Source organism: Prorops nasuta, unplaced genomic scaffold (genome assembly GCF_024137725.1).
Source record: "Prorops nasuta isolate Cenicafe-Biocafe unplaced genomic scaffold, Cenicafe_Pnas_1.2 PNAS00020, whole genome shotgun sequence".
Taxonomy (NCBI): Eukaryota; Metazoa; Arthropoda; class Insecta; order Hymenoptera; family Bethylidae; genus Prorops; species Prorops nasuta.
The window spans coordinates 1,931,869-1,955,718 of record NW_027116817.1 but is presented as its reverse complement, the minus strand read 5'-3'; the positions used below and the strand labels follow the sequence as shown (position 1 = coordinate 1,955,718).

Sequence of the window (23,850 nt, the reverse complement as noted above, 5' to 3'; positions counted from 1 at the left end):
AAATTAAAAGCATCATTGCTGACACACTCTGAATAGTATATGCCAAAATTAAAATTATTCTTCTTCTCCAGACAGAGTGTATGTCTCAGGGTTAAGTTGGCTGCTATTTTGAATATAATTTAGTAGACGTAAGCTAATGTAACTATAAATGCAGTTCATATGATGAAATGTAAGCATAACCCTATACCGATATATCCCTATATTTCGATCCAACTGTCAATAACGTCAAAGTCAAAATTACTCGGTTGTGAGGATAATAGTGTGATATAATTAAAACGGTGGAAAATTAAATAAAATAAAGGAATAAACACACATGAAGGAGTCAGTAAGAGAATCAGATAAGTAACACGATCTTGTAAAATATATTAAAATTTAATGCTTTGTGATATACTTTGTGTGGTCTTATGTTTTCAGATTAAAATTTGTAATTTCACCTAATTTTAGTAAAACTTATCGTTGCCAAAAAGGAAAATTGGAAAAGATATATTGGACTATATACAAAGGTATGCAAAAAATGCAGAAACTTTAGGTTGTCTAAATGGATGTTCAAGGTATATCGACACTAAAAATAATTGTTGTAAAGTTAGCTTTTGGAGAAATTTTAGATTTAATGGTAAGTAATTTAATTCTTTTAAAATTTTTATAAGTATAACAATGAATTTTATAATATAAAATGTAATATATTTGGTGGCACTTCTTAAGAATTTACTTCAGATGAAATTATAATAATCCTTTTTTGAAAAATATGGTACATTCAAAGAACCTTCATTTACCTAGAACGCAAGTTGTCCAGCAGTTGGATTTAAGCAATTTATACGATAGTAGATTTTTACAAAAGAAACAAAGAGACACCCAACTATTACAGATCCTTAGTCTCGAGGATGTTAGGTTGCAAAGAAATGGAGATGGTACAAAGTCAAACGCCTGTAAGCAAATGAGATAATTTATATTCTTTCAAATATTTATTTTCACTAAAGAATTCAGATTGTTAATGCAGGTATTATAATATTGTCATATTACTTTCATTATTGTAATTTCAACCTTTAATAGTAGTTACAACATAAAAGAAAATATCTTTCAGTTTTGAACATTGTTAGTGAACAGCAAACTTGGCATAAGACAATTGGACAAATAGACAATCCTGTTTTGTTTATTTAGTGCAGTGTCATTTTCAGGTGAAGCTAAAAAAAAATTTTTCGTCACATGCTGCTGAGAATAGTACTGCCTAGTATAAGTCTCCATTAACCTCATCAAATAATTATTGAGGTTTTATTTTTATTAATGCAAATGGGTCAATGTTAATCTAAACAATTAGATAATTATATTAATATACAACTTTAAAATGGCATATAGTACTCTGTGATACCTTGTCGAATGTCTTTTATCAGATTAAATTAATAGAAACATATTATTTGGTCATTGCTGAGAATCAAGCTATCAGGATATATTGGCCTAGAAATAACAAAAACACTATTGAAATGGAGTTTAAATAATATAAATGTGTATGGACCATCATTTTATTCAAATTCAACACTTCAATATGTGAAAGGCATACATTATTGAAAAAATCTAGGAAATTGGAAGCAGTATGCTTAAACAACAGGGGTTTCCATTGAATTAATTGGTATATATTTCACATAGTTTATATTAAGTAGAGGAATTCAGAAATGATAACAGTTTGCCATAGAAAGAGCCATAATGCAAAGCTAATGCTGTGATTTAAACGTAAGGAGAAGGTGGAGAGATTAAAAAATTTGGAAGCCAATTCTTGATAGTGAAAGACTTGCAGGTGATTTTAGGCTTAAAATCATTGAAATATAAATCAAATAAATAATAAATATAATGATAAAACTATATAGAAATGTAACAATGAAAAGAAGTCATCACTTTAATATTTTACATGTGTTGGAGCATATGGTAAATAAATATGGGAAATTGAAAGTAACATATCTAAAAAAGACATGCTTCCATTGTATTGATTGGTGAATTTTACAGTTTATATTAATCAAAAGAAAATATAAATGGGGCACTATACAGTTTGCCAGAGAAAGAGCCATAATGCAAGGTAGATATTGACAGTAACACCTAAGAAATAGGTAGAATTAGGGGTAAATTTAGAAGCAAATTTTTGAAAGCGAAGAGCTTTAAGGAAGTTTTGGGCATAAAATTTTTGAAATGTAATTCAAACCATAAAAAACAAGCTTCGCTTGTAAAAAAAGGACGGCAAGTACATAAGTCGTATCTAGCATAATTAAAATATAGTAATATAAAATATTTTAATTTAAAAAAATAGTGAAATCCAAATGTTAGGCAAGTATAAATTTTTACCATGTCGAAAATTGAAATTTGGAAAAAAGTAAATAGTAATACAACAATTACTTGCCGGGCACGTAATATTCATGTGTAAGTCGTTATCTTGCTATATAAGCGTTGCTTCTCGTAAGTTATAAATGTGGCTATTTAATACGACTGCATACAACAGGCCCGGCAAGTAATTTTTTTATTACTATTTACTTTTTTCCAAATTTCAATTTTCGCTATGGTAAAAATTTATACTTGCTTAACATTTGGATTTCACTATTTTTTTTAATTAAAATATTTTATATTGCTATATTTTAATCATGCTAGATACGACTTATGTACTTGTCGTCCTTTTTTTACAAGCGAAGCTTGTTTTTTATGGGATCTTAGAACGCTTTGTAAGAATATAGTAATTAAAACTAAAAATTGTTTTAACTAATTCAATCTAACAAAACATTTTCCAATGTTCTCATCGTTCCATAATGTAAAGCTCCTATTCGAGATATTTATTTATTAATCTATTAAATAAAATACAAAATATTACAATGAAGAGTTCTTATCATAATTACACTTTTAGAGGCATTTAACATAGGATTCAATGATTGTTTGAATTATATTTTCAACATCTTATACCCAAAATCACCTTAAAACCTTTAGCTTTCAAAAATTTGTTTCTAAATTTACCTTTAAATCCATATTTTTCTTAGGTGTTACTCTCACTATCACCTTTGCATTATGGCTCTTTCCCTGCTAAACTAGTGACATTGTATATTCTTTTCATTAATATAAACTGTAAAATATATACCAGTTAATGCAATGGAAGCCTATGTGTTTTAGGTATACTGCTTTCAGTTTCCTGAAGTTACACACTGTATGCTCTATTACATGTGAAATATTGAAATCATGATTTCCTTTCATATTTACACATCTACATGATTTTATTATAATTTTCATCAACTATGTGATTTCTAATTCCAAAGTTGTATGCCCAAAATCTCTTGCAAGCACTTCGCTCTCAAGGATTTTCTTAAAAATTAACTCATATTTATCCATCATTTTCTGAGCTATTTCCCTACACATCAACTTTGAATTATGGCATTTTCTCCAGTATACTAGTGCCATTTATATTTTATATTCATTAATATAACCTTGGAAATACACAAATTAATGAAATGGAAGCGTCATCTCTTCTTAGATGTACATCTTTCAGTTTCCTAAATTTATTCATTGTATGCCCCATCACATGTAAATGATTGAAATCATGAATTATTATCATCTTTACACATTTATATGATTTTATTATAATATTCATTAACAATTTGATTTATATTTCTAAAATTTTATGCCTGAAATCACCTACAAGCCCTTCACTTTTAAGAATTTGCTTAGAAATTGATCCCTTTTTTTTACCTTTTTCTTAACTGTTACTCCCAATATCTACTATGAATTATGGTTCTTTTTCAAGCAAACTATATAGTGCCATTTGCATTTTCTTTTCATTAATATAAACTAGAAAATATACAAATTAATGCAATGGAAGCATCTCTTTTGTGGATATACTGCTTTCAGTTTCGCAAAATTATTCACTGTATATTCTACTGCATGGAACATATTAAAATGATGACTTCTTTTCATGGTCTCATTTCTAGATGATCTTATTATTATATTTATTATTTAATTGACTTATATATTTCAAAGAGTTTATTATGCCAAGTATCACCTGCAAGCTTTTCACTATTAAAAATTGGCTTCCAAATTTTTTAATTTCTCCACCTTTTCCTTAGGTTTAACTCTCAACATTAACTTTTCATTATAGCTCTTTCTATAGTAAACAGGTATCATTTCTGACTTCTTCTATTAAATATTGCAGCTCAAGCCTGCACAATGACACAATAAACACGTTATTGTAATTCAATCGGAAATAAAATCTCACTAAGCACCAAAAAATATATTACATATTATATTATAAATTTTAATGTTATTTTTATAAAAAATTACATTTGAAAATTTTTTTTCGAGATAATAATAATTTCTTTCTATTCTGATTAGGGAAGCGTAGATAAATATTTGGTTTTAATACTTTTTTATAATATAATTGAATATTAAATAACGATTAGAAAATATTCATCTACTTTTCTTTAATAGTAGTAATAAGAAAGTTTTATTATCTCCTGGAAAATTGTTTGTATATATAATAAGTAGAAACTGTTATTGTCTCATGGAAAATTATTCTTATATGTTATATAACCTATCGGGCAGTTGAAGTCCATGAGTTTCAAGAAAAGAAAAAGTTAAAAATGAATTTCGTTAATGACTTCTATACCTGAAATTTTAGCATATGTTTATCAAATATCTTAACAATTTCTTTTAAATAATATGCTCCTGATAATCACCGATGCACATAAATGTTGAAAGTATACTTTTCCTTGGCACAGTGTTGAAAATATATAAATATTAATCTTACTTCATCCGGTCAGTTCTATTATCAACAATGAAATTGGCAATGAAAATGTTCTGTCTTAATTTAATCTGAAAAAGCAATTTCTCACAAATACCAAACAATATAAGACATATTATAATGTAAAATTCATTTTTACCTAATCGTAGTAAACAGAAACTTTATTATCTCCTGGAAAATTGCTCATATACATGATTTAACCTATCGGATAGTTGAAATCCATATGAGTTTAAAGAAAAGAAAAAGTTAAACATGAATTTTGTTAATGATTTCCATACCTGGATGTTTAACATATGTTTATCAAATATCTTAAAAATTTAATTTAATTAATATGTTTCTGATAATCACCGGTACACATAAATGTTGAAAGTATACTTCTCCTTGGCTCAGTGTTGAAAATATGTAAATATTAATCTTATTTCATCCAGTCAGCTCTACTATCCTCAGCAATGAAAATAGAAATGTTCTATCTAAATTTATCTGAAAAAGAAATTTCACAAAGTATCACAAAGTATATATTAACATCCAGTATTGTAAAATATAATGTTATACTTATCTAATAATTGTCGACACCTTATGTGATTATTATTCGAATTCATTTATCATTTTGAAAATTTAACATTCACTAACATAGCAATGATTAACCTCACTGTATTCAATATAAATAACCTCACATTACAATTGACAGTTAACAGTAGTCGCCGGATTAATTATATCGATTACATCGATTTTATTTGATAGTTTACAACACTGGTTCTGTCGTTGAGTTTAACCAGTTGGCAACGCTGAGAAAAAATGACGTCATTTTCCTCTTAGCGGCCAACTTCTGCCCGAGACATACATTCTGGCTGGAGAAGAAAATGACGAAAGAGAAGAATCTAAATTTTCGATATATATATAGCTAACTGAGTATGATATCTCTGGATTGCGTGAACCGATTTTGTTGTTCATGGGTTTAAATGAAAGCTTGTTCAAAACTATTTTAAGAAAAGCTTTATTTGAATCATGACAGTGTATCATTCACGGAGAAAAATCGATTTAAAAATTGAGACGGCCAAACTTGCTGTATAAGATACAGTAGTGCCTCAACGGCGGTATAGATACGTCTATACTTACTTTTATGTACTTGCCGTCGAGACACTACCGTGTCTCATGATAATGGGTGAATACTATGATAAAAGCCTCTAAAAGTATAATTATGATAGGAATTCATCATTGTAATATTTTGTATTTTATTTAAGAGATTAATGAAGTAATATCTTGAATTGAAGCTTTACATTATGTAACGATGAGGACATTGGAAAATGTTTTGTTAGATTTAAGTAGTTAAAACACAATTGTTTAGTTTTAATTCCTATATTTTTACTAAACGTTATAAGATCTCACAAAAACCCAACTTCGCCTGTAAAAAAAGGCGGCAAGTACTTAAATCTTCTAGCGTAATTAATATAATAAAATAAAATATTGGAATTAAAAAAAATATTGAAATCTAAATTGTAGGTAAGTATTTACTTTTACTGCGGCAAAAGTTAAAATTTTGAAAGGAAAATAGTAACTAAAAAAGTTACTTGCCGAGCCCATTGCACTCAAGGACATAAAATAGTCACATTATGAGGTTACGAGAAGCAACACTTGTATTGTAAGATAGCGACTTAGGTACGAACATTATGGGCCTGGCATATTATTTTATTGTGTTTCAATTTTTTTTTCGAAATTGTAACTTCTGCGACAGTAAAAGTAATTGTATACGCGCCTCCTCCTCAAGATCAATTTATAGTACCCCCTCTTCATGCCATATAATCACTTTTTTAAAGAAAAAAAACCGCTCGTTTTTGATAGACTGCACTTCGATCTTCATTCCTTTTCTTTGTGCCAAAGAAGTCACATCGTGGTAGAGAAAATGAAAAGAAGAAGGTCACCAAATAATAGTGAATCTTCTGATGAATTGGATAATATAGTATTATTGAAGCGATTGAAAAAGTTAGAGAAGAAATATCGTCGAAATAAGAGGAAACTTCGTCATGACAGACGTTCGTCTTCATCAAGTCCTCCTAGACGAAGAAAGTCTAGCACAATTTACACAGGCTCTATCCTGTTTAACTTTGGGTGTATATTCCTCCTTGGAATAAGTTAGACCTATTCTACACGTTGTTCCTCTTTTTATAAAAACTTATCCGACCTATTCGGACATATGTTGAGGTTTAGTCAAGCTCTAACTTGTTTAGAAAATATATATATATATATATATATATATATTGTAACGACGCGTACGTTCGTCACGATAATATTCTAATGTTCCGTTCTTTCTGCTAATTTTTGTAAAGGGGAGGGGCAAGCGCCATCTGTGCGACCCCGCGATCATTACGCGTAATAGGTTCGATCGCGGGTCGATAGAGGGTCGATCCGCGCACGCGCGACAGTAATTATCTCGCGTGCCACTGTCCTCCCGACTCACTCGAAATTTTGGGACCTTCGAGTCTGGACGTGTTGCTTTTTTTCTACTTTCTTTTTGGCATCGTCCATTTTTATATCTCGGTAAGGGCATTGCCCTGTAGTTATTTCTCTGGGTATGGTAGTGCGTAGTTAGTGCCTGAGTGTCACGCAGGAATTAAGAGCATAGCAGGAGGTGTAGCAGTCGACCTGATGGTAGAGGACACGCACCGACGCATGCAGTATCCTAGACTCTTTTCTATGGCCTAAGTAGCATTAGTTCCCAGGTAAACCTGATTTCTCTGTAGGAGGAATCAGGACTTCTTTTGATTGTCTTTTTGTTTATTCCTTTTCGTTCCTCGAGCTCTGTCCGGCATCAGGTAGTCGCCTTAACGTTCGATTAAATGTTAATTCCTCGACTTGCGGAGGACTACTTAATCCGGATGTTTATTCTTTGATCGGTTACGTTTTCGGGAGCGGTGTAAGAGCAGTGGGCTAATGGACGGGTCGCGAATCGCGTAGGGATCCCCTGTATTCTAGGAATACGTTGTAGGACGGGGTGTAGTCCCTCAGAGCCTTCTCGAAGTTTTCCCGACGCGAGCCCGTTCGAATATCCTTGCCCTAGCCGTTTCCCCGTTATTCTAAGTAAAATTTACGAAGCGTCTTGGTCCACGCATAAGACGAGTCTCCAGCCGGCCAACCGCGGAGGTATATTATGAAAATTTCCAGCGAACTGGCGCCCAGAACTAACGCCATCGGATGAAATAATTAATTGAATTGAGTTAATGCGAAATAGAATTTATGTATAGCTTCATTTTTGTTCGCGGAAATAAAATTGTGATTTTTATATATTAAGAATTGTAACGAGACTTCATTTAATATTTCCTGGCCATCAAACCTCCGTGTGTCTTGTCGTCCGTTTCTGGTCCCTGCCCTCCCCTGGCAAACCAAGGACGAATAGCGTTCGATAAATATTCTTTTAGGGAATCTCCTGGAGTGAAAACACTATTCGAGGCCAAGCCGTGAAACGTGACGTTACAAATTGTTTAAATATATGCGACAAAATTTATCACTTCGGATGCCATTTTGGATTATTCGAAGGTAAAAAGTAATTTGGTAAAAACGTATTTTTTATATTTAGATATCGGGTGCACGTCTAAAATTAGTCACAAGTTGATTGGTTTGCGGGAAGTCTTTCAAAACTAAGATTTAACAACAAATCTGAATGTAAAAATTATGTTTTTTAAAGTTTTTTTTTAAATCCAAGAGTCAGGTGTAATTTTTTTCAAATTTAAACTATACCTTTCGAAAAAGCACACCTGAAACCAATGGAAAATGTTTGTCCCGAATTTTTTTTACTCTTCTTTTTGAAGCAGTAAAACTTCAAAATAAACAGTCAAAATCAGTGCATTTGGGCGTAGAAGTGTGAATGAAAGTCAATTGTGATGGAGAATCTTTAATTGCTCTAATAACATTTTAATTAAGGGTGCTAACAAAAAAGTGGTTGGATCTTATTTACTTAAAATTTCGCCTATTATCCGAATTTCCCAGGCTCGCCATTGTTGGAGATTGGAGGCAGCGTTGCCAAGTGTAGTATAATTATACTACCGTAGTATAATTTTCCTATAGCGTAGTATCCTTAGGATACTACGCTACAGTTTCTGTTCCCTGCGGGATCCTACGCTATAGTTTCTGTTCACTGCGGGATCCTACGCTACAGTTTCTGTCCTTGCGGGATACTACGTTTTGCCTATTAATCTTGAGTCTTGGCGAGGGGAAGTTAGAATCAGAGGGGCGAGGGGATTTCTAGGGAGTTTATCCGTAGCTGTCAAATGGCGCGATTAACCCTCAATTTTATATCATCAACAAAAATAATATTTTCGGAAAACGAATGTGGAAAAGAAGAAAGGATTTTAATAATTAACAGAGAAGACAAAATATATCAGATGAGTATAAATTAATAAAAAAAATGAAAATTATTGTGAATTTTTAAGAAAATATACTTTGGGGTTATTTTATTTTTGTTACAGTTGAAATCCGGTTATGATGACTTTCAATTAAGGAAAAAAGTAATTATAGACTAATAAATGAAAAAGTATTAAAACATGAAGCACTTCTCTGTATGGCCCAGTCATTTCAATAATTGTGACTTAATGTTATAATAGTGAATGTGTAAGCGATTAGTGCATATACAACAAACTCTTATTGTAAATTTAATAATCTTGTATGACAATGTTTTAATTGCTATTATTTTAAATTAAAGCTAGTTTAATTAACATATTTTTATTTCATCCCTTTCTCAAAATTCTAAACACATGATAATTACCTATTCTTGTAGTAGTCATATATTCGTTAAATTACATACAAAATTACAACTGTTTTATATTTGTAAAGCATAGCTGTTTGTTGCAATGATTTTTATTATTCAATGTGAGACAAATTGCATTTTGTTTAGGTAAATGTCTTATTTATCCGCCACATCCTTCCATATCTTATGCGACATTTATTTGGCTCCGTTGCACTATTTTCTTCCAGTCTATATCATATAACATTAATTTTCTAATCATTTATACATACATACAGATCTAATAATACTGCTGATCTGCAATTATTTTTGTAATTGTTGAAATGATTGTTAAACCATTATCTTGTTTAATTTGTAAAATGGATATTTGAATGATGCTATTAAAATTTGGCAACTTTTCTGCGAGATATGTTCTGATAATATTTGTGAAGATAAAGTTCTTTAAAAGGTATATGTATACTGCTGAGTTCATCTTGTTTTCAGCTTTAAATAGTTTTCCAACTACACGCATGGATATCTATTTTGAATATAGAATACATATTTCATTACATCTATTATGATATTGTTAAGATTGATAGAAAGATATCAATTCTTTGAAAATGATATATTATATATCTAGTAACTGGATTAATTAAGGTTTTAGAACAGATAAATTTCACAAACAAATAGGACTAACAAAATATATATTATATATTGAGGAAGAATATCCAAATGTGAATTATTTGAAGCTAAAAGCAAGATAAATTCAGCAGTATCCTTAAATGTATTGGAGAACAACTTCCTCTCAAATTTAAAGAGAAGATATCCTATGGAAGAGATGCCAAACATTATAAGTAAAATAATTCAAGTGTCCATTCTTCAACTTTAATAGAACAATGGTTTACCAATCATCTTGACATTTATAAGATTAATTAGTCAATAGAATAGCTATATCTGAATGTATATAAAAATAGCAAAAAATTAATCGTATATTTTGAAAACTAAAAGAAAGAAGTAACAAGGCAAATAAATGTTACATAAGATATGGAAGGATGTGGCGGATAAATAAGACATTTGCCTAAACAAAATGCGATTTGTCTCACATTGAATAATAAAAATCATTGCAACAAACAGCTATGCTTTACAAATATAAAACAGTTGTAATTTTGTGTGTAATTTAACGAATATATGACTACTACAAGAATAGGTAATTACCATGTGTGTTTAGAATTTTGAGAAAGGGATGAAATAAAAATATGTTAATTAAACTAGCTTTAATTTAAAATAATAGCAATTAAAACATTGTCATACAAGATTATTAAATTTACAATAAGAGTTTGTTGTATATGCACTAATCGCTTACACATTCACTATTATAACATTAAGTCACAATTATTGAAATGACTGGGCCGTACAGAAATGCTTAATGTATTAATACTTTTTCATTTATTGGTCTGTAATTACTTTTTTCCTTAATTGAAAGTCATCATAACCGGATTTCAACTGTAACAAAAAAAAAATAACCACAAAGTATATTTTCTTAAAAATTCACAATAATTTTCATTTTTTTTATTAATTTATACTCATCTGATATATTTTGTCTTCTCTGTTATTTATTAAAATCCTTCCTTCTTTTCCACAATCGTTTTCCGAAAATATTATTTTTGTTGATGATATAAAATTGAGGGTTAATCGCGCCATTTGACAGCTACGTACAAACTCCCTAGAAATTCCCTCGCCCCTCTGATTCTAACTACACAACTAACACAACGCCGCGACGCAAGATTAATAGCCAAAACACGTCCGAAAGCACTGAGAGCTTATTATACCTAAAACACTATACTTCGTTTCTTCTCTGTGAATCACACTTACTATACATTTTGCGTGGTATATTCAATTCTCGCCAACAAACTATACAGCGTAGTATCTTCCAACATGGCGGACTTGGCAACGCTGATTGGAGGTCTGTTGGTATGAGCGGTTCGGAATTCTTGGGCCGCCTCGCTCCAGCGCACTCTCCGTCTTTGTTCCAAACTCCCCATTTTTTGACAAATGTCGCCAGATAGCCATCTCACGGAGTGTTCTCACTAGTCAAATTTTACTTGTATAGTATATAATTCCGCGAGTCGCGCCAGTTCGTCCTCTCGATTACTCGAAGCTAGGAACAGTTCCTATATATCGTTTTCTTTATTCAATACTCGTAGCACTATCGTATCATTATACGATTCCGAGACCCTGTATTCCTTAATTTACAAATAACCCATCTGTGTATACCACTTCGGTTGCGCAGTCTATTTCCTATTCTACTATCCTTCAACTTTTCTTGACTTCTGCTTTGGAAACCTTACCGGGTCAAATATCTCACAAGTACATTTGGAAGAAGAAATGGACAATATTTTTCACAAAAATATTGATTTAATAATAAGTGAGTTATATTTAATATAAACATTTTGGATTATATATAAAATTTTGATATACTTTTTGTTGACAATATACATATTTCATTTATTTAAACATTTACAATAATATCCGCGAATGAAAACGTGTAGTATTTTTTTATTGTTAATTAAAAGTATAGTTTAGAAACAATTAATTTTCGTAAATAATACTCGTAAACGTTTTCAGCAAGTAAAAATTCATCAGCTTCGTTCGAAATTGTGGGCGAAATTGCACATTTAGAAGAATAAACGGATGATATAGACCAGATTCTACATAATCATTTTTAAAACAAATTAAAAAGTGGGTAATATGACATAAACCTACATTAACAAGAAAAGCTGTGGAATATTATTACAAATACAAAGAAATAATAGCCATAGTGAGTTCCGTAAAATGTGAGCAATAATATTAAGTACACCTAGATCATCAACGTATGATATTAAACTATAAGTAGTTGGAAAAATTCTGCTGGATTTCATACATATAATAGTGTAGACAAAAACTTATGCAATCAAATTCGAAATATTATACATAAAGAATAAAATATCAAATATATTAATAAATATAGATGGTTGACGATTTTGAATAATTCAAATAAGTAGTTCTTGATCTAATTTATAATAAAAAGTATAATTCAAAATTATTTCTGATTGCTATCTATATTATGCAGATTCAAAACAAACCAATCCAAATTGTTTATTATTATAGATTTTGTGAAAGTCATCAAATTTAATAAAAAATGGTTTGGTTATTGCATTACAAAAATATGAATTTAAAATTAAAACTATTATACGCTATACATACTCCTGCGAGACTATTTATAAATTGCGTAAAAGGGCACGGCGGCTTCTATAGCTGTGTACAATGTGCTACAAAAGATGCACATATCAATAAAAAAATAATTTATCCTTATGTAAACTGTCCTGTTCAAACAAAGTAATCTTTTGATTCCAAATGTCACATTTAGCATCATCAAATGACACCGAAGAAAGCCGACAGTTTCGGAGACAAGTTGAGCACCATTGCTCATATACAATTTTGCTAAAAGCATTATATTTCGATCTTCAAACGAATTAAAAGCTTAAATTGGTCTAAAAAGACATCATAGATACCATATTAATTAACAAAATCGATTTTATTTAGTTATTTTTACTGTCATGGATAGTTCTCACTAACGAATTATTCACGGCTATTATAAAATATAGCAAGAAACTTTTTTAATTTTTTTCGTCAATACAGTTTTATAGAGTTTGAAATTCTGAAGAGAATGATGATAGTTTTGTGAGGGATGGCGCTCTCTTTATCACATTTTTTCAACAGAAAACAGCTGTACATAAGAAAAAACTTTTTTTTCAACTTTCCGCTAAAATTTTCAAGCAGTAGGAAATTTGTTTATTTTTTTTCACCATTACAGCCTTATACAGTTTGAAATTCTGATGAGAATGGTGATACTTTAATCAGAGATCGCGCCCTGCTTAAGCCTTTTCTTTTTAAACAACGAAGACAGAGCATTGAATGACAAAATTACGTTTTCGTATTGTCGGCTGACTTTTTTCTACCATAGGAAATTTTCTTCATTTTTTTTCAACTGTACAGTCTTGTAGCCTACTAAATTCTGAACAGGTTAGTATAAATTTTATTAAGGATCGCACTCTCTTTATCATATTTTTTCAACAGAGAAGTGAGTCGAAATTCGTTGATAACTTAAAGCAATATTGTTGACATTCTTGACGCTATATACTCACATGTATCTTTACTGTCTATCTTATAGAAATATTTTAAGAGAACCGCGATCTGCAATGAAACTTATACTGACCTACTCCGAATTTAATAGGCTTCAAACTTTACAGTTTAAAGAAATTAAAATCCCACAAAAAACAAGCTTCGCTTGTAAAAAAAGGCGGCAAGTACATTAATCGTCTAGCATGAATAATATAATAAAATAAAATATTCGAATTAAAAAAAAAAATGAAATCCAAATGTTAGGCAAGTATATATTTTTACTGTATATAGCAAAAGTTAAAATTTCTGAAAAATAATAGTAATACAACAAAGTTACTTGCCAGGCCCGTTGTATGCAATGGCATTAAATAGCCACATTTTGAAATTATGAGAACCAACGCTTGTGTTGTAAGATAGCCACTTAGGTATGAACTTTATGGGCCCGGCAAGTAACTTTGTTGTATTACTATTATTTTTTAGAAATTTTAACTTTTGCTACAGTAAAAATATATACACTGCAGGCCAAAAGTTTAGGACCACTTGATAAAATTGTCAAAAAGACAGGCTCTTCTTTAAGTGCGTGTAGTTTGGCAACCCTAAGAGGTAGAACAAACTTAAGGACATCGTCGTGAAGCTTATTAAATTACGTGTCTTACTACATTGATTTTACCTAAAAAAATCTAATGGGTGTCTGTATTAAAGGTGAGAGATAACGTAAAATTTTTGATATCTCTTCATTTATGGATATCAAATTTCAATGACTTGCATCGGGTATAGTAATAGTCTTACGAAGTTGAAACTCAAGTACGTGAAAGCTTGAAACTTAAGCTTTCATTTAAGACCAAAAACATATATGAATTGTTATTTGGTCCGCAGTTACTTGAAAATTAGTCGAGCAGTGCGCGACCAGCATTTTATCCGCAAAACATTTGTTCGCTCAGCTCTAAGAACAAATGCAGGTCGGTATAAACTATGAGTGCCAAACAGGTACCACTTTTAATTTTTTTTTTATTTTGATTATTAACAACACTACGTGTTCCAATTCAATCAATAAAAGTATAAATATGTTAATTGTATTTAAGCTTTCATTGATTTATTTGAAACCGTAGAATAGTAGTTAATCAAATTAAAGAAAAGTTAAACGTGGTTCACCCTTTTGGCTCCCATAATTTATACCGACCTGAATTTGTTTCAAGAACTTAGCGAGCAGATGTTTTACGGATAAAATGCTGGCCGTATACTGCTTCATTAATTATCAAATAACTGCGGACCTAATAAAAATTTATAAACGTTTTTGGACTTGAATGAAAGCTAAAGATTCAAGCTTTCACCTATTTGAATTTCAAATGCCTCAGACAATTATTATGAGCGATGCAAAGAAATAAAATGTGATATCCATAAATAAAGAGACATCAAAAATGTTTTCATGTTCCTCTCCTTTAACACAGGCAGCAATTAGATTTTGTCAGGTCAAATCAATGTAGTAGGACGCGGAATTTAATAAACTTCACGACGATATCCTTAAATTTGTTCTACCTCTTAGGGTTGCCAAACTATACGCACTTAAAGGAGAGCCTGTCTTTTTGACAATTTTACCAAGTGGTCCTAAACTTTTGGCCTGCAGTGTAGCTAACACAGTATGAGATCTCTGGATTGCGTGAACCGATTTTGATGTTCTTAGGCACAAATGAAAGCTTTTACAAGACCATTTTAAAAAAAGCTGTACTTAAATAATGGCAATGGATTATTCGCAGAAAAAAATCGGTTTGAAAATTGGGACGCCCCAACTAGCTGTATAAGAGAGTAGTGCCTCGACGGCGGTATAGGCATGACTTTTTCTACTTTTATGTACAATGACCGGCAGAAATGGCGTCCCTTGATGCGTTTAGGAACCGCATTTTAGGATCCTTCACTGTATACTCTATTCTGCTAGGCGGAGATAGGGGAATGGAACGCGATAACTATAGTAGTTAGTTTATCTCGCTCTAAATGCGTGAGTGCGAGAGAGAGAGCTTTATACGGCATAGCAGGGCAAGCCAGGCGTCCCGAGGCTTATTTCTATCTGTGCCATTGCCTATGGCTATCTCTCTCGCTCGGTAAGAATCATTCGTCCGTCCTTGTTTAGGTCAGTTCTACGCCAATGGATACTCTCTAAAGAAGATTTTCTCAGGCGACACCATTGAAGACTGCGATTACAGCGGGGATTTTAAAATACTGTGCACCTGTCACTGTCAAACGTCAGTATGAAAGATTATTGTCGCTTACAGCGTTTAGTGCAATTAACATTATAAGTCTGGATTATTATGTGATATTCTGTAATGCACATATATATATACATATGTTAATTTACTTTTAATTTTTTAAACCAATAAGTTATTGGCATTATAGAAGAAACTCATTTAAATATAAGAATATACTGGTTTCCACTTATGTAAACTTTCTTGTAAATATAACATAATTTTAATTAATAAAATTCACTCGTTTATTAATCAGACTAAGAAGAGTTATTTCTTTTAAATTTTAACATGTATAGAATAATATCCTAAACGCGCACACTTAACTAATTATTAGTAGAGAAATATTTTTATAATCGTTACACATTAATAATAATATATCTCAATATCCTTCAGTTTAAAATATCATTTACATTGAAGAAATCTTGATCAATGGTCATGAAGAGTTCGTGGCTCAGTGGCTAGGTCGCTTGCCTCGAAGATTAGTTAGAGCGCTTTTGTCAGTGGTTCGAATCCCGCGGGAGATATTTTTTTTTTTCGTTTTAAAAGCATTACTATCTTTTCTTTTTGTTAATTATTTGGAAGCATTGCTACTGCTTCCAAACATATTTTGAAAAGTTTATTTTGCCCTGAAAAGGGCAGTTAGTCAGACACGGCTTCTATAATGCCAATAACTTATTGGTTTAAAAAATTAAAAGTAAATTAACATATGTATATATATATGTGCACTACAGAATATCACATAATAATCCAGACTTATAATGTTAATTGCACCAAACGCTGTAAGCGACAATAATCTTTCATACTGACGTTTGACAGTGACAGGTGCACAGTATTTTAAAATCCCCGCTGTAATCGCAGTCTTCAATGGTGTTGCCTGAGAAAATCTTCTTTAGAGAGTATCCATTGGCGTAGAACTGACCTAAACAAGGACGGACGAATGATTCTTACCGAGCGAGAGAGATAGCCATAGGCAATGGCACAGATAGAAATAAGCCTCGGGACGCCTGGCTTGCCCTGCTATGCCGTATAAAGCTCTCTCTCTCGCACTCACGCATTTAGAGCGAGATAAACTAACTACTATAGTTATCGCGTTCCATTCCCCTATCTCCGCCTAGCAGAATAGAGTATACAGTGAAGGATCCTAAAATGCGGTTCCTAAACGCATCAAGGGACGCCATTTCTGCCGGTCATTGTACTTGCCGTCGAGACACTACCGTGTCTCTTGATAACATGAGATATGGTATAGGAAATAGTATAGGAATATAGTATGGGATATTATCAAGCGACACAACATCTCTTTCAGCATAATTATGACTTTTGGTAAAGAGCCTGAAAAAACTATTTGTCATTCCGTACTTTTTTTACGCGAGTAGTAAATTGAAAGATTGTTAAAAATAATTGCAAGCATATGTAATATGTAGGATATAAAAAAATGGAAAATTGTGAAAAAATTCTTTTTCCCTAAATAAATACGTAATTCAGTTTACTGGATCAGAGGTAGATCTAAATTGTAAGATCAGACTCAAGTCCGTTTTGCCTGATCAGGGTGAATTTAATTATTTCAAGTGGCTCGGACTCGCCGAGTCGCTATATATCCGACCAGGTCTAAATTCGGTTGCCTGACTTGTGGGTCGGACTAAAGCAAGAGCTTGCCCCAATCTCGGCTCTGGATAAACAATAAGAAATTTCTATTAGGGAGTAGGGACCCTTGATGAATTTATCGATAAGAAACATACCGCGGTTCAAACAGTAGTAACGATAATGGCGACGAAATGTATGTTATATATAACAAACCGTTTAAAAATTAAACTTATCGAGAGGTTTAGATTCAATGTACATACATTTTGCACTCTATTCGCTGTTTTAAGGTGGCAAGTACATGTAAAACACTTTTTATAAAGGATTTTTTTTTAGAAATTATTCGAGAAATTAATTTGTAATTTGCATGGTTATTGTTCACCATAAAAACTATAAACAACGATACTTTCTTTTTCTTTTAATATTTATTATTAATAGAGTAATGGTATCTTAAACTGTGGATGCTAAAAAAAATCACCATGCAGCGTGGATGTCAATAGAATCATCTGAAACAGATCTACCGAAAAAAATTCATTAACTTATGCAAAGCCGCTTTGCATAAACCTAAAAAAATAGAAATATCCCAAACATTATGTAAAATATTAAGTTTTTTTAAAACATTTGTATTTTCTTCATAATTTATTGTTAATAATTTTTTTAATTGTTTTAAAAAATATATATCTAAGAGGTTCAATCAAAGGTGTATTAGTTAAGGAAGAATCCCTTAAGGTGGTTCGAGCGCGACTCTCTAGAGTCAAATAGAGTTGTAAGTAGTTACAAAATTGAAAGTAGTACTTTATTTATTCTGGTTATGGTAGAAAATCAATTTGTAAAAAATAGATCATTTAAGCGTTATTTTTATTTATTTTTAGTAACCTTTTTGAAACAATTATATTAAAAGAAATACGCATATGACTTGAGTAGTTGCCACATTTCTATGAAGAATATAGACAAGTACGAGATTTCAAATATTTCACGAGTAATAATAGATTGTTATCGGTAATATACACATTTTCGATTATTAAAAAATTGCTTATAATTTGAAACATATTACTACAGTTTTTTATTGCTTTGTGCAGTCATTGCAATACGGGACATCATAAATTTCTTCAAAATGTGTTGATCGTCCATTAGGCTACACGGTAAAAGAGTGCCAATTTCAAAGAATTATTTCTTACTTATATCATCGATAACATCATTCCAAATTTTAGTAGATTATTCCTCTATGCTTAAATAACGTTTGTGACGCTACTGTCTATCCTAGGGGATAGCGTAGAAAGGGTGGGAGGAGTGATCCCTCACCGATCGCGTACGCGTCCCAATAGGCGACTTCCTACAAGACCCGGGCGCCTTCGATGTAATTGTAACAATACACGAATATTGATTTATACAGAGGGGGTTTTAACCCTGTACGCGAATCTAGGGGATGGGGTGCCAATAATTGTAATTCCTCAATTCCGGTTAAACTTTCTTTATTATAAGCTCTGTACTCGATATAATACAAGGTTCTCTTTACACGGTATAAGTGTGCTAACGCGAAGTCCTAAATGTGGGCGCGGCCTAAGTTGTGCGAACGCGGCTGAAGCCCCGATGACGTAGTAAGCCTCGCGCTCTCGAGCCACTAGTCGGCGTTCGCGACGGTCCCCACCGAGTCGCGCGTTACTCCGTGCGCCACCGGTGGACTACTCAGCTAACTACTACGCGACGCTACGCGGATGAGTCCCTATCCCCGCGAGTGCGCGTTCCTCGACGGTTATTCGCACTCACTAAGTTCCCGGGTACTCTACCACAACAACGACCCGGCTTGTTTTGGTTCGGTACCTAAGGTCGCGAGTCCTCACGGAAATTGAATTAAGTCCGCGGCCTTGAACCGACTCAAGGGAACGATCACGTCAACTGTCAAACTCACAACGAACTTATGTAATCGCGAACACTCTTTTTAATTCGCGCCTCTACACAATGATTCTCATTTATAGGTCCGACGGAATGACCACTCCGCTAGGTTGCCCGCTTACCCGCGTGACAGATGAGCAGGGCCAGCGGTTCCCTATAAGACCGATCGGTGCTACGAGCCCTAAAGCCCTAGCACACCCCGGGACGTCACAGGACTTTTACACGAACAAATAATCACCCAAACTTCAGCTTACAACGGGCTGGCAATCTTCTTTTCTTTCTCTCTCTATCTCCTTCTCCTTCTCTCTCTCTCGCTCTCTCCTCTCGCTGGCTCTCGCTCACTGCTCTCTTTCTTTCTCTCTCCGTACACTCTACAAAATTTTTGTGTAAAATTACATCGAAAATGGTGGGACACGTTTAGCCATCAATTATTGATGTAACAATACAAAATTTTGAATATTTACAAAAAGAAACAATTTTTCTCTTTTCTATTGTAATTTTGCAAATAAAAATAGAAATAATCAATTCTTCTAGTAATATTACAAAAAAATTATGAAATAACACATACATACAAAGGAAATTTTATTTCGAATTAGTAATATTACAAAAATTTAATTGAAAATTTAACTTTCTCTTTGGTAAAATTAATTATTCCATGTATTATTATTTTCACTAATTGTAAAAAAACATTTCTTTTTATTAATAAATAAATAATAATAATGTAATTTGGTTGAACTATTATGTAAAAACACAAAAATTGTAATATAACTTTATATTCTATATGTATAATTTTTTTATATTAGTGTAAGATTACAAATCTTATTTAATCTTTTTTATTTTATTGATATAAATTTACTGATATGAGTAGCTACCCCTTTTCTTATATTTTGTAATATTAGACATCTTCTTTAAATTTTTTCTATTTTATTTATGAATTTTACCTCGAAATTTACTAACAGTTAGATTCACTGTCTTGAGTTATTCAAAGTTATTTTATTATGTTAGTATAAAATGCGTCGTATAAATTACTGAAAGACTAAAACACTGGAAAGGAGTATAAGTAAACGATCGACATCAAATAACATAGTCGCTAACGTGCCTCTCATATGTTATATATAAGGTATATTTATTCGATTAAAACATTTATGTTAATAGCAAATTAATATTTGAATTCTTTAAATTTATCTTTCATAGATTAAAATCTTGCCAAACAGCCTAAAATCTCACTGCTTTTTATCTGTACATCTTCCCAATGTGTTTTAATTTCTGAGTAATTTACACAAGAGAGTAGAGAAATCTGTAAACAAATTTATACACGTAATATAGAAAATTAAACAGTATATATTTATTGTTATATTAGCATCCATATAATATAATATTAAACCTTAGAAGATTATTTTATGGCTATATGCATATTGCCGTACCAAGTGCATACATTAGGATGGCTACACAATATATCAAATACGTTTATTCATAGGTTAGGCGGCCCAAAATATAAAACTTAAGAAACGAGTATATTACTAATGATATCATGAGCATAACAAGTGCACATATATACGGATAATTCTACTATATATTAATTATCTTTATGCATAGGCTAGGAGTAGTTCCAAAAAATAATACTTAAAAAAGCACTATATTGCTATTCATAATACGAGCATAACAAGTGCATATATAAGGATAACTCCAAAATATATTAAATATATTTGTGTATACACTTGATCGGCAAGAATATAAAACACTACAAAAGTACATAGCAAATAGTAATAAATTTAAATTATGGATTTACGTAGTTGAATCGAAGCTTGAAATTACTGACTTATAAATCTGTTTCATTGTCTGCACTTTCCTCACATTCATTGAAATCTCTTAATTTATTAAAAAGAGTTAAAACCTTCAGCTTAGTAGCAGCAGCCTTCTTCGACTTACTACCGACCTCCGGATAAATCCCCATAATGTATTTTTGTAAGAATTCAAGCGTACACATATGCTTAGGAGGATATTGCATATTAAACACGTAGTACGAAGCAAACATTAATTGAACGCCCTCGATAAATGAATTTGTTTCTTCTATTAGTTTTTTTTTCAATAAAGAGATAGAATCTCTTATGACTACTGCACTCTAAAATAACATATTGATTAATTGACATTAATTTCTGTATTAAACATACATGAGAAATAGCAGCTTACCATTAATTACAATGCACGGAGCATTTAAATCACTTATAAGATTCGTAGAACCATTCTGTAATCAAATGAAATATTGTTATTTCTTTCAATTTTTAGATCAGATCCACCATTTAAGACACCAAACCATGCAAAGAATAATACGTTTATTCTTGTTTTTATGACTTAAAGATATCCAAATTTTGCATTAGATCAATCTAAATTGAAGTAAAAAGAAGCCTTGTAAAAGTCCTATGTATCAATTTAACGTTTCTTCTATATAGTTAGAGAGTATGAGATACACGTCTCTTTGCATCTTGAGGTATTTTAAATGGCGATAGGTGTATACATAAACAAATTATGAAATAGAATTTACCTTAAAAGTTTTAAACAGTAATTCAAATTCCTCTTTAAAATATTTTGTAATAATTTTTATAACATTTATATAGTATTCCTCAGCATCATTCATATATAATTCATTTATATAATTTTTTCTTATTCCAAATTGTATGATTTTATTTTTCTTTTTTTCTATATTTTCCTTCAAGATATTTATATCATGTCCCATTAGTTTTCTATAGTGCCAGAAAAGGTACTCTTTCTGTAAAAGAATAGGCCATTCGCTCCTTAGGTTAGAAATTGCGGGCGGATTTTTAACGTCATTAATAAATAGTCTCTGTACGGCGTAAGTATTTTCCATATATGCAATTACTTTTTCTTTATTATTAATTAACTGAATTTTATCATTAACCACATCTTTTAAGTACTTTACTTTGGTTTCTATCGTGTCGTCATTCTCATTTAGTGGATAATCATCGGGCTGCCAGTTGCTACACCCTGCTTTTGCAGATAAAATACTTCTCTGTTTATTGAAGGGTACACTCAATGTTTGTATCAAAGATTTTTTCATATGAGATCTGTTTAGATATGAATTACGATCGCGCATTTTAAAAATAATGTGTGGAATCCACTTCCAAAACATTTGTTATCCTCATCAATGTCTTGAAAAACTTTAGGGTATTTATTAGCTACTGTAGCCGCAACATTTTTAAATGCTTTAGAAGGGATATATGCTTGACATTCTCTCATTCTTGAGACTATCATGTTTACTGTGGCATTAATCACTTGTTTGCTTCTATGTCCTGCTTCTAACTCCCTTAATATATATGGTTCTGATGCATGCCATGGAACTTCAAAATCTAATAATGAGCGTTCTTTTGATAGCATATTATTATGAGATTCTGATTCAGTGACAAGGGAAGTAGAATCTAATAATAACGATTCTGATGACATAGATTCCAACATAGATGTTAATGATTCGTTTTCTTGATTTTTCCACTTTTCATTACTTTCCAATAATAATAAAATATTTGAATTGCATAACTTTAATACATCGTCATCGTCGATAACAGTACCATCATTTTCTAATACTAGGATTGATCCTTTAATATTCATTTTCTTGGATGCTTTTGTAATTAAACGTGAACACATATTGTCATAAAATTCTTCAAATGCTATTGCTGTCTTCTTTTTTCTATCACAAGACCATATTTTGAACAATAAAGCCATCTGAAAAAAATTATTAATTAATTCGTAGTAAAAATAAAGCTGAATGTTTACTGAATATTTGCATACGCACTATTTTACAGGTCGATAGGTGAATATCTAGGTAGAAAAGCCGTGAGGTCATTAAGTGTAGTAGTATAAAATGGATGAATGGATAGCAAAGAAGAATAGGAATAACGGTTAAATTTTCAGAACAATTATCATATTCTTCAATTTCTAGCTCCTCATAAACACCTAATTCAGTACATAATATTATTTTTATCGCAGCTCCAATAAAGTATATCAAATTGTAATTTTTATTTATCAAAATATAAGAAATTTTGCACAGTAAGAAATTATCATATTACCTATGCAAATATACATATTGCTCTTATATAATACACCTCTATAATCAACATTTCTGCTAATAAAGTAAAAACTTTCATTTCGATGTTTATTGAAGTACTCATTTATCGCGTAAACGACACTGCTATGATAAGTTCTTTCTACATAAGCAATAGAATCTTCTGCTGTAGCTAATTTAGAATATTTAAATTGTTCTGAATTAAATGTCTGCTGCATTTGATCCCTATGTGACAATGTTTTTAACAAATTTTTGAAGTTATACGAATGTCTTACGATTTTTTTAAAATAACCATGTTTGCTCTCAAAACGCATGGTCCATAAATGTTTTAGCGGACCATAAAACTGTATAAGAGAAGGATAGTGACGCATATAATGATGTTTCGGTCTTAAGGATATATCAGGAAAACATTTTAATCTTAAGTTTAAATAGT

The 23,850-nt window shown here is 31.4% G+C and overlaps 1 protein-coding gene and 1 long non-coding RNA gene across 7 annotated transcripts in view; both read right to left on the bottom strand.

The window, feature by feature from the left end:
- The window catches only part of atl (atlastin GTPase), a 202,578-nt gene that overhangs the window by 133,541 nt on the left and 45,187 nt on the right, over positions 1–23,850 (bottom strand). For 3 of the 6 annotated variants that reach the window (XR_010823805.1, XM_066739260.1, XM_066739259.1), the window contains exon 3: positions 774–924. The exons of 2 other annotated variants lie outside the window; for them this stretch is intronic. Coding sequence is in view for 3 of the 4 variants with exons in the window: in XM_066739260.1 (XP_066595357.1) it covers positions 774–924 (151 nt within the window). In the remaining variant the exon portion in view is untranslated. Of the gene's footprint in view, positions 1–773; positions 925–5,107; positions 5,133–23,850 lie in introns of those variants that run through there. One more of the 6 variants, XM_066739264.1, reaches the window with a different exon arrangement.
- Positions 20,666–22,409, bottom strand: LOC136780769 (uncharacterized). The gene is made up of 3 exons (XR_010823823.1): positions 21,885–22,409; positions 21,533–21,587; positions 20,666–21,464 (listed from the first exon to the last, which is right to left on the bottom strand). It is a non-coding gene; the product is annotated as an uncharacterized lncRNA (long non-coding RNA).